This window comes from Diabrotica undecimpunctata, chromosome 1 (assembly GCF_040954645.1).
Source record: "Diabrotica undecimpunctata isolate CICGRU chromosome 1, icDiaUnde3, whole genome shotgun sequence".
NCBI classification, from domain to species: Eukaryota; Metazoa; Arthropoda; class Insecta; order Coleoptera; family Chrysomelidae; genus Diabrotica; species Diabrotica undecimpunctata.
The window spans coordinates 183,384,257-183,396,727 of NC_092803.1; the positions used below are offsets into that span (position 1 = coordinate 183,384,257).

Genomic DNA, 12,471 nt, shown 5'->3' on the forward strand with positions numbered 1-12,471 from the left:
TCTTTGATGACTCTTATCTGTCATTATGTGCCGTACATTTTCTTCACAGGCAACTGAAGGCCTTCCCCTTCTTCTTTTTTGTTGTGATATGTAATTTAAAGCTTTCTTTGGCCATCTATCTTCATTCATTCGCTTCACGTGACCACACCACACTAGTTGTCTCGTTTCAATTCTGTCTACACTGGAATATACAGTATTTGTCTTCCTTTTAATATCTTCATTCCTGATATGATCTTTTTTGGATACACTACACGCTCTCCTTAGAAAATCCATTTCTACTACTTCTATTCTTTTTCTATCTTTTTTCGTGATCTGCCAAACTTCTGCCCCTTAAGTCATAATAGACTCTACCAAGGTTCGATAGATTGTCAATTTCGTTTCTTGTCTAATATCTTTAGACCATAGTAGAGAGTTTAGAACTGCGTTCAGTTTTCGATGTCTCTTTTGGTAGTGCCTTCTTTAGATATTATAGATCCGAGATATTTATATTCATTACATTTTTTTGTATTTCTAATTTCTAACTCAGGATCTTCTTCATAGTCTCCTATTTTAAGATACTCTGTCTTTGACAGAGTATCTTTGAGTACAATACGTTCCACTGCTAAATTTATGTCTTTCCTTTTAAAGCATCCTCCGCGCGTTGATATTTATTGCAACGCTAATATCTAAACACTTTCATGTCTTTTAGTAGACCAAACGTAGACAAACATTATATTATTATAAACAAATATATCACTAAAGACACGAGGTTCTTACAAATATCTGGTTAATATTTTGATGTTAAACAAAAAAATCTCTAAAATATTACATAAACATTTTAGTGATGTACAAAAGAATCCAACACATTTAACTCTTCATTGTTCTAATATATTTATTATGTTTGTAGTGCTCTTCACGTAATGATGAAAGATCAATACGCCAACTACGTCGTCCAAAAGATGATCGACGTCAGCGAACCGACTCAACGCAAGGTGCTGATGCATAAGATTCGTCCGCATCTCAATTCTTTGAGAAAGTACACATACGGCAAACACATCATCGCCAAATTGGAGAAGTACTTCATGAAAGCACCAGGATCGCTCAGCTCCATCGGAGGGGAGCTCGGCCCCATCGGCCCACCAACCAACGGGGTGCTTTAAATAAGCCACAATCATGGAAAAAATCCGTTTCAGTTTTATTTAAATATTGATTCCAGTATTTTTTCGAGTTGATTGCTGCGTTTTTCCTTACTACGAAACGTACTACAAGCTGTATTTTCAGACGATAGACGAAACAGTAAGATAAATATGTTTTCACCTTTATTTTAAAACTACTCTTTTTGTCTCTTCTGTCGAAAAATCTGATTTATGTTTCACCTGTCTAATATGGACATCAATATCATTATTTTGCATAAACTGCATATGAAAATTACAAATTTGGTCGTATAAAAGTATTTTTAATAATATGAAGGTACTACCAGGTTTGAAATAAATATAGATTGTATTACTTTAGGTAGAAAGTAAATGTGTATAAATTGTGTATGTTTTTTTTCAATTGAACAGACAAAAATAGTGCATGTGAATATATAGTATTTTACTATTTCGTATGTTGTTCTGTATATGGTTGTTTTGTCTCGTATTTAAGTACTACTATGTTGGTAATTAATTTTTTTTTTTCGTAATTTTCATTTTTTATCAAGCATTTTTATTAATTTTTGTTTCTCTTAAGGTTAGTTATAGGTAAGGATTATCATGTATACATAATTTCTTGTATTATAATTATTGTATTTATGTATTTGACTTGATTATGTTCTCCTAATATTTGCGTTGAGTGGCTTTTTTTCGACACATTGCTAGGTGATAGTATTTTAGGTTAATCATCTTTTTTTTTCGTGAGTAATTTTTGATTCTGTGAGTCCTGAACTTTGGTTATTTGGTGTTGTATTCAGTTCGGGTAGATGCGATTTGGATTTATTATTAAATATATATATATAAAAAACAAACAAAAAGACAAGCAGTTTAAGCAGCGTGCATGTTCATTTTTGTCTCCTCGCGGAAGATATTTGTTTATCAAAAATATAATAAGGAAGTAAGAAAAATTAAAATGAATCTCAATTATGGATGAAAACAGTTTTTTGTAAATAGAACTTCGAATGTAGAAAGATCAAGGCACTTTTGTAACACACATTATGCTACTATTGCTAAATATGCACTATCAAAACATTTTTGGGACCCCTGGCGCAAGCAAAATAGTCAAGGACCAAAATTATGTTTAAGAAATGTTTTTATTTAAAGTGTCTTAGCTTTTCTACGTACAATTACCTTATAGAAATCATTACTCGTTTCTCTTGACAGTAAGCTAAATATTGTGATAAGGTCCTCAGGAAATAGACTTGAACATCATCAGAATTCATCCAAATCTAATGTTTTCTAGACGCACGTCATCTAAAATACACGCTTGTTCTTTTAATCAAACTATTTTTAAAAGTCTACAAAACAACGTTGAGATTAATTAAATAATTCACTATTGTCTGCTTATTTAGACAGAAAAATGAAAATAATTATTAAAGTACTCCTGTATTTCTCTTTTTCGAAGTAAATGGATTGTAGTTAATAATAAAATCGTTTCCATAGTTAACAATAGGCGTGCTTTATTTTAGGTAACGAAAAGTTTAATACGGGAGTAACGCTGCATCTTCATTTTTTTTATTTCGCCGTTTTTTGTAGACTGATCGATGTCAACATACACAACATACACGCCGTTTGCATTTAAATTAGGACTTAAGGGTTTTTATCATTATCTTAGAAGTTTTTTAGACGACGCCCTCTTCGTTTCCGTTACTATCGAGAAGAGCTTCGCATGGATTTTAGAGGATTTAGAAGGGTGAACGGGTTTCTGTTTGTCGGCACTTGTTTTATAGGTAAAGTATTTGAGTTATAGGTAAAACTTTATATTCCATCAGTTGTGAGGTATTTAGACATACATAAAAGTTTGATTGAGCTCCACACTTACCAGCGCTTCAAATAGACAGATTTTCCCAAGATTGTTCTGGTCTTTTCTTTAATGTTGCCGCATTTGTATAATAGTCTACACAAAATTTGATTCCATGTGATGGACAGATCTATCTGTCAAAATGTGACTTATGAGGATTGACAGTGGCGTGATGTATATGAAGAAATCGTGTTCCGAGGCTGAAGTATTAATAAAGTTAAATAGAAAAGGTGGTCCAAGATGGGAAAAATTAATAATTACATAAGTAATATTAGTATTAGTAGTATTAATTTTTAGCATTTTTCGTAAATGGATACATTTTTAGCTGATTTTATGTTCAATGTTGAAAATCGAAAGGTTTATCGGAACGACTGAAAAATAATGTCATAATCACAGGACACAAATTATGAAAAGATATTTTATTCAATGTTAAGAATTTTAAAGTTATAAATGTCGGAAACACGCACGAAACACAAAGACAAATAGAATTTGTTTTATGCCATAATAAAAATAGTATGGCAATACTGTATATTGATCACAATGTTCAGAAAAGGTAATGAAGTTTTATGTGAAAATGCAGGTATTATAGTATATATTTTTTATATAGTCAGTAACACTGTTTTTAGCAGATTTTTTTTTCTTTTATTTTAATCGAAAGTTTTATCTAAACAACTGACAACAGGCATGGAACACAAAAAAATAGCGAAGGAGATTTTGTTTTACGTTGGAAAAATTTTATGACAGAAACTTTTAATGACGTCACAATGCACATGGAACACGATGACAAATATATTTTATTTTCGGCCGTGACAAAAATGGTATGATAAACCGTATGAACTTTCATGAAAGAACATAAAGTTATTTGTGAAAATACAAATATTACAATACCTATAGGGCATTACAGACACTATGTGGCGTTAAATATGTTAAAATAAAGAATAAAATAAGTTACCAGACAACCTGATATTTATGTGTTGTTTGGATGTTTTTTAAGGAGTGTTTATCAGCAGCTTCCTCAATTTCAAATCTTGTCCAATGTTAATGAATTTTAAAATGAAATAGAAGCTGAATGCTTCGATGAGAATCATTCTAAAGTGGACCTAACATCAAACTTTCGTGATCCATCGAAAGACTGAACTTCTGTCAACCAAATAACAAATAGGTGAAACTGATGGAATAGAACTGACGTTATGTAAATAATTTTAATAATTTTGCGAATAGTCGACTTCAACAAAAACTCCGCATCCTCTATTCCTCCTTTATATTTGTAAAATATGTTCATTTTGTCATAAAAAGAAATATTTCAGAGATATATTTATTGAGTTGATACTTGTTCAAATTTGATTGTGTAAAAAGAAAAATTTTATCAACTTGTAACATAAGAAGTCCCTATAAATGTAAATATAATTTGTAAAAATTGTATAATTTGTCTTGTACATAATGCGGATTTTTTTTCTATAGTTGCGAAGGGAAACTTTTTGGGCTGTCTTAGGTCGTTTGGACGCCTGTCATTACAAGGAAACTAGAAGCTTGGCACGTATTTGTGGCCCGTGTGGAATAATACAATAATTTGGTACATTACTTTTTAATCAATTGTTTGTTTTTTTTTTAATTTTCGTGGTACAATTAGTGGTTGGCTTTCTGTTTGACTTGTGATGGACGGGACATAAAAAAATAAACAATTCCTCTTAGGACACATGTTAAGCTGTTTAAATGGTAGGACGTATTTAAAAAAATGTAGAACTTGATGGCACTTTTTCTTTTTACGATTTTAAATATAAATCATAATTGTATAAATTTTCTCAGATTCCATTTTAATATTATTAATATTTATCAATGTTCTATGTCGCGAGGTGGTCCAGATATGTGTATTTCTCTCCGAATATCGAATTGGAAAATCTCACTCCAGATACTGCGATTGTATTAAAAATTTCGAAGCCATTGACACCTATTCAATAGTTAAAACAGAATAAACACATTTTTTTTTTAATTAAATTGCTGCCATCTTTTGATTAAATCGCTTTATTTGCAATATAAAAAAGTTGGATATTTGTAGTTCGACTGCGCAGAACCTGGTGAAAAATATCGTGGATGCCTAGCTTATGAGCATAATTACAAATAGTAACAAAAAATATTTTTCTTCAGAGGAATCGTTTTTTATTAAACCGATATGAATATCAACAATAAAAAATTATTAATACACAGAAAAATCCTTTTTGTGATTAAAAATTGTATTTTGCTCATAAGTATGTTATATCCCGAGAGAGTTCATCACTACGAGTTCGCGTTGTGATTATTAAAACTTTATAAAGCCATATGGCTTTATTTTTTTGGCAAGTATCTTTTATCCTGTTGTTCTTTTAGCTATTAAAAAGCTGTAAGATTCGTATATCATCCAAGGCACTCATGTTATTTTTAATTCAAAACTTTAATCAATTATAATCTTGTAATCAAATAAACTAACACTGCTGAACGGAAATGGTAATCTAAGAGGGAACTTTCACGTGATTTTGGAACGCCTCGTATAAATTTATTGCATTTAATGACTGTTTTCTGTTTCAAGCTAACCTCTAGAAATAACCATATTTGTATCATCGAGTCGTTTTCACTGTTAACTGTTACATAACTTTAGAGGATACACACTATTAAGGGCTTCATCTTACACATATCAACAGAACAATGACAATTTTATCGAGTATTTTATTATTTCAACAATTTTTGTGAATTAGAGGACATTGCATTTTTGTTTGGTTTTCAAAATTTATATGAATTTAGAATGCCAAATTATTATGTTTACTGGAAAACTTTATAAATTATCCTTGAACATTAGTAACTTCATTTTTTCGAAGTCCGAAAAACTATCTGTATCAAAATTGTTATCTGTGGGTTATAACGATTAATAAAAAAGAAATTAGTTGCATTTCAACAAAAGTAACAATTTATAGAAAAATTAATGTTGTCTTAAGAATTCTACGTTGAAAAGCCTTTATACACGAGGTACAAATCTTCTGACAGTGTAATTTTTACATTGATTTCTGTATTGAGATAGCATATTTGCTAATTATCTGCCATTTATATAATGTACTATTCAGTATATAGCTTACCAGGTACATTAGAGTATGAAGTGAATGTATAAAGATGCGATTTTTAATTTCGAATGGTTCGGAACTTGAATACAACTAACATAGAAATACTTTTCGATGTCGGTATCGTAGGACTACTACTCTACCGGCCAGTTGGCATTTCCATTAACTATCTCGACTTAAAGTACCTCTATCATCCTTAAAACATAAAGTAGGAATCAATGGCTAACAACCTAATAAAAAATAAGCAAACACGATGGAAGTTAGAAAAAGGTTCGAAAAGAGCCGTAATACACAGCAATAGCAGTAAGACAAGCAACAAATGAACTTTACAATTGTTGTATCCGACCGTTGTGTTCGGTAGATTCAGTACTTACCGACATGCGAGACATTGGCATCAAATTAGGCAGGGAATGAATCTATAGCTTGCCCGATATGCTATACAAAAGTTACTGCTACAGTCTTTAGACAACTACTAACTTTTTATTTTCTACTAATTTATTTCTTTTTTTCCTAAAAAACTTGTCTTCTTTGTTGTAAGGTCCTTTTATCAAATTATTTTTGTGGTTTTTTGTCAGAAGATCTTTAGTTGTGATTACGATTTTAATATCAGACCATATATTATCATTTTCAGCAAATAAACGGTTCATAGTGATCTAGTAACTACTTCGTTAAGAAACAAATTCTGTCGCTTATAACCCGACGGATCTTGACCATTAATTAACGTCAATGCTACGTTTTTGTTTGTAGGTGTAAGATGTAACCTTTAGCTACATACCCAGGATCCAAAAAAGATACCATAATATATCAGTCATCTTTGGTACGTGTACATAGACCACCCGGTTTTGTATTATACTGTAATATAGTTTCGTTCGTAACATTTCCAACATAAAAAACAGACACTCTTCAACCACCCGCCATTTTAATGATAACACGGTGACGTGTACACTTATTGAGGATCACTGCGATACATAATAGTGACCAGATCTTAGATTTGTGAAAAAGGAAAGAAGAATAGAAAGAGATGTTTTTCAAAAAAAAAAAAAAAAATACGCGCATTTGTCTGTGGAGACAAAAGAATGGCACAATTTGGTAAAATTGGGATGTAATTGAGAGAAACATCTTTTTCTAGTTTTCTTTTATTTAAAAAGTGTTCTCTCCGTGGGATCTGGTCTGTTGGGACACCTACTTATATCCCCCCCTCACTCTGCTAGTGATATGTATATATTATGATAAAAATATGATGTTTTATGTGTTAAAATCATTCTTGAATTGTATCACATGTATTTATATAGGCGAAAATAAATAAAGTGTTTAATAGTGTAATAATTGTAAGATATCCATTTTGTACTTAGAAATTATTTGTATTTTGTAATTTTTAACCATATGAAACTTTATGAACACCGCATTGTTTTCGGCCAACGGTTAAGGGATTCCCAAAATCAATTTTCGAAAATCAAAAGAGAAATAACGTTTTTAATAGACTAGAACGCATTTTGCAACAGGAGAGAAAACAGTTTAGTCTTTCTTGAAGTTCCTTGGAGAATTTAAGTTTAAAAACAAAAAAAAAATCTTTTATTTTTGTCCCAACCGTAGCCGAAAGCAGTGGCGTTCGGTAAAATCCAGTGTGGAGGGGAGTAAACGGTAAGAAGGCCAATTCCTTTGAAGATGGCAGACTGATGTAAAGATTACTAAAACAAAAATGTAAAGTGTAAATTCCGTTTTGGTTTTCACGTTGTAAAACTGTATAATACATGTGTAAAAATATGAGCCGTACAGGTGTCATGTAATTAAAATTGTAAACTATTGTATTTCTAAAATTTTGGAACAGTCTGTTTCATTGTAATTTTGAGAGGCGGACACCGAGCGGTTCTCCGCCCCCGCTTTGTAGGGTAGCTGGAAGGGGATCACAAAGTTTCTCGAGTAATTTCTTAATGAATTACGCCAAACGTCTTATATAACGATTTCTATAACATACTCTACCGTGATATCGATACAAATTTATGACATTTTTAGACACTGAGATTTTCTTGAAGGTTCCACTTTAAAACCTTTACAAAAATATTTTGAACAGGTGAAATAGAAATTTTAAGAAAAGGTTAATATCAAGGGAAGAATTATTATAAGAACCGATGCGACAAAGAGGACATAACACAAAGTAGAAATAGTTATTGAAGCCCCAAATCATGGGAAATTTTTCCTTTAACAATAGGATGGTAGATAACATCATCCTCTTTAAATAAAGCGCCCCTAGTGCTATATTTAGGGAACATACATAAACTATGTCGTAATTAAGGGTAGGAGGGACGTTACTTACGGAGGGGGCATGGGCGCACATTCGACGTTGTTTGGGTTATTTCAATTTGTCGATATTGTGTCTATAAATATAATTTTTTGCTAGCTCTTTCGTAAATACAGTTTTAAAGTTAATTTTAAAAAATCTAGAATTAACATTGAATTAAAAAAAAATACTGAAAAGGGGGAGTCATTAGTTGTAATTGCAATGTCGATATTCGGGGATAGCCTCGATTGTACATGTCGCTTTACGACGAAGAAGAGGGGGATATTAAAAAGTGAACATTTTTAACGACGTAGTTTATCGATGTTCCCTTATCTCTAAAATCACCCGTGTCACCATATCTCCAGTTATTATTATGTATTATGATATTCCTTTGCTTATGTTCTTCGGATGCTTGTTCTAACTTATTTGGCATATCCTTTCCTGTGTGTTTGTTTTAGTGCCTAATATCTCAAAATGTTTATTAATACATCTTTAATTTTTACATCCCAATCGTTTTCTTAAGACCAGCGTTTTCATTTCCACTCATTTTCTGTTTTTTTTTTATCTTTTTATGGGTTTATCAAAATTTTTTTTTTCAAAATCTCATTGTGATATATAATTTATCCTTTTTACAGTCCATATTTCTTTTCCAAGCAGTTATAAATGGACATTTGTTTCTACATATACAATTTTATATTATTTGTTTCTTATTTAGACAAGACTTTTTACACGAATATTGAAAGTTTGTATAGGTTATCGTTTCTGAGTATTAGCTCTTTGATCCGATCGCTTTTATGACGTCTAAAACGATAGTTGGTGATTTGTACCTTTGTTATTGCACCATGTTTTTGATTTTAACCTCGTTGATACTTTCTGTAGGTGATATTCTTTAGTATATAGAAGAAATTAGTCACGGTAGAGTATGTATTATAGAAATAGTTTATAATATTGTGAAGCTGTTGCTCGAGGATATCAAGTTCACACAATATGGCTCTCTGCGAAAAATACGGCTGTATATTATATTTATTATGCGATCTGTTTTAATATGAATGTGTAAATTTAGTTGTCGAGAATGCATGCTAGTTTTTATTAGGATGGTAATATCCAATAATATGTATATTGTATTTCGATTTTATTATTTTTTACCACGGTAGTAATAAACAATAAATAATTCAATATCTGCTTTTTATGTTCTTTTTTCAGTTTTCTCTGTGTACACACTTTTTAAGGTAGAGCTTTTGTTTCGTTTCTTTTAGTTTTTTATATTAGCAAATGTTGGGATTGTCATTATTATCCCTAGGGCTAGACTGTTCGATATGATTCACAAATAAATGTAACAATAATAATTTAACGACTTTTATTTAAACCCAACCACATATGTTAAATTTCTGAAGCTGACTATGTTAAGAGATTTTGTAAAAACAAAAATCCGTAAACTAACCCCTTTGCTTTCGTTCTCCTGATACCAAATTTCTAAAACATTGATTTTTGAGAGATTTTATACTATCAGAATTATTGACTTAATCCCTTTACTGTTCTGCTTTCCTGATACTAAATATCTAAAACTTTCAATTTTCAAGAGATTAATTACGCTAATTGCACATACACCGATTTTAGACGGTCGATTTTTTACCGGCCGTCCAAATTCCAATAGTTAACCATATGTGAGAACAGGACATTGCACACAGGCCAACCGCTAATCGGTGCCGGTGAGCGGCCGTCCACTGCCACTGTATCGCCGGCACGACCGGGACGTATTGGCGTACGTGACTAAATACAGTATTGCACACACATCGATTTTTTATCGGCCAATTCGACTGATCGGTGAAATTTTAGGTACATTTTAGTTTTGATAGTGCTTGGTAATGAATAGAGTTTCTGATTTTTGTATTCTGATGTTGGATTTCATTTTTTAACTTCTCATGGAGTTCATCAAAGGATGCAATAGACATTCTAAAGAAGTTGAAAAACTTACTACCATCACGCGTTAGTTCTTAAAAAAGAGTGTAGAATTTTCCCGTCTTTTCTCTGCTTTGATTGATGGGATGAATCCACCACTTGCGTTTAATCCTACGGCGATACAAATATGTAATAACAACTCGTTTAGGATTCATTATTATTCAACAACCTCGTGTCACGACAACAAAGCAACTAATTGTTTGACCGGTAAAAATCCGGTGCGTTTGCAAGCATCTGCTACCAGTAAAATATCGGCCGATTTTATGCTGGCCGTCCAAAAACGGTGTGTGTGCAATTACACTTACAGTCAAAAGAATAAATGGCATATATATGTTTCGTGGACCTTGAGAAAGCATTTGGCAAGGTCCAGTTAAAGGAAGTTATCTACTTATTGTAGGCAAGAGAGATACGTCTAGGAATAATCAAAATGATCTAAAATATCTACCAGCACAACAAAAGTAGAAGAACTAAAGGACCCTATTGAAGCTGATAATGGGATAAGCCAGGGGATTCCCTGAACCATCTATTGTTCAACTTGATCATCGATGAAATAATAAAAGAAGTAAGGACGATAAAAGGATAATAAATGGAAGAAAAACAACTTAAATAATCTGTTATGCAGATGGCGCAATATTAATCTCTCAAAGTGAAGATGACATGCTACACCAATTTAATATAACTGCTTGAAAATGATAATTTCCCCAAAAAAGACAAAATGCATGATTATAACATTAAATCTACCAAGATGTAAATTTCAGCTGGAGTGTCAGACAATAGAATGAGTAATGGAATTTAAATAATGTAGGATATAACAAATAGCCCCAGGATACCAAATTTCTAACATTGGTAAATTTTTGAAATTTTATATAGTTTGAAGAATAAATGGCTTAAAGTTCTCCTGATACTGAATTTCTAAAACTGTTAATGTGTATAAGGAAATTAACCACTTCGTACTTATGCTCTCCTTGTAGCAAATTTCCATTTTTGAATTTAAAAAAAAATGTATTGTTGAAACAAACTTTTGATATTAAAGTTCTAAAACTGTTTTACTTTTTAAGATGTTTAGTACAATCGGGAAAATCGGTTTACTAACAACCATCTTCTTCTATTTTCTCAGCTTTTTACTTTTCAGGTATTTCCTTACTCTTCTTCGCCACTCATTCTCTCTGTGATCTGCCACCAGTCCTTCCATTTCCCGGTTTTCCTATACCTATCTTTCCAGAAAGAAACACTTTGAATAATATGAATTTAAAAGTTCCATAAGGCAAAAATTCCCCCTCAAATCTTTTCAGCCAAAGCATAGCTGTTGCCTATAACACTGAGGCCAAGTGTATCAATTTTCAATATTGGGAAATGACATAACCTTTTTTGACGCGTAGACTTCGAGAGTAGTGACAACATCTTTTGAAGTTGTTCACTCTCTCTCTCTCTCTCTAGCGCATTGAAACTTCCCACTCGCTCTCTCCCGACCAAAAAGAGACACTGCTATACTTACTGATGTAAGATAGAGACACAACTAACAACGACAACAAAGATGGTGTCGTCAGTTAGCTCTACTGACTGCTCGGTTTATGTTAATATATACGTCTATGGTTTATACACTCTTTTAACAAAATTTACACATTTAATTTAAACATTTCCACTAGAAAAGAGTTTCAAACCTTATTAAACGTTATATAAGTCTTAAAGCGTACTATGTCGATTGCAGTACCCTAACCAACAGCATCTGTACACAGCGCCTTATTTCGCATATTTTTATAACAAAAATAATTTGGATTAATGACGGTAATACAAATTACCATTTTTACAGAGATAATTCTTTTATAATATTAAAGACTTGTTTGACCTTGAGCCATAATAAATACAATACATTACAGCATAGTAGAAGTGGTTGCCTAAATTTGTTGAGTTTTGCGACCGTTTTTAAAATCAGATTAACACCGCAGATTTACAACTGGCTGCAAACCTTTAGGTTCATACGTAAATACAATTGCAATAAGTATCATTTGTCAAATGTCAACAAATTTTTCAACTAATACATAACTCGATGTAATACATATATATATATATATATATATATATCTCTCTAGCTCTTTATTTTAGTGTTTCCTCTCTCACTCGTCTTGATGTCAATTTTATGTATAGTTCGTCCCAAACCCTTCTTTCAGTGCGTCATAG

The 12,471-nt window shown here is 31.8% G+C and overlaps 1 protein-coding gene across 7 annotated transcripts in view; it reads left to right on the plus strand.

Moving 5' to 3' along the window:
- pum (pumilio) overlaps positions 1-9,680 on the plus strand; it is a 718,098-nt gene extending 708,418 nt beyond the window's left edge. For all 7 annotated transcript variants that reach the window (XM_072520724.1, XM_072520727.1, XM_072520726.1 and 4 more), the window contains one exon: positions 887-9,680. In XM_072520724.1, coding sequence (XP_072376825.1) covers positions 887-1,139 — 253 coding nt within the window. In that variant the 3' untranslated portion in view covers positions 1,140-9,680. The remainder of the gene's footprint in view (positions 1-886) is intronic.
- Positions 9,681-12,471: the final 2,791 nt, after the last annotated feature.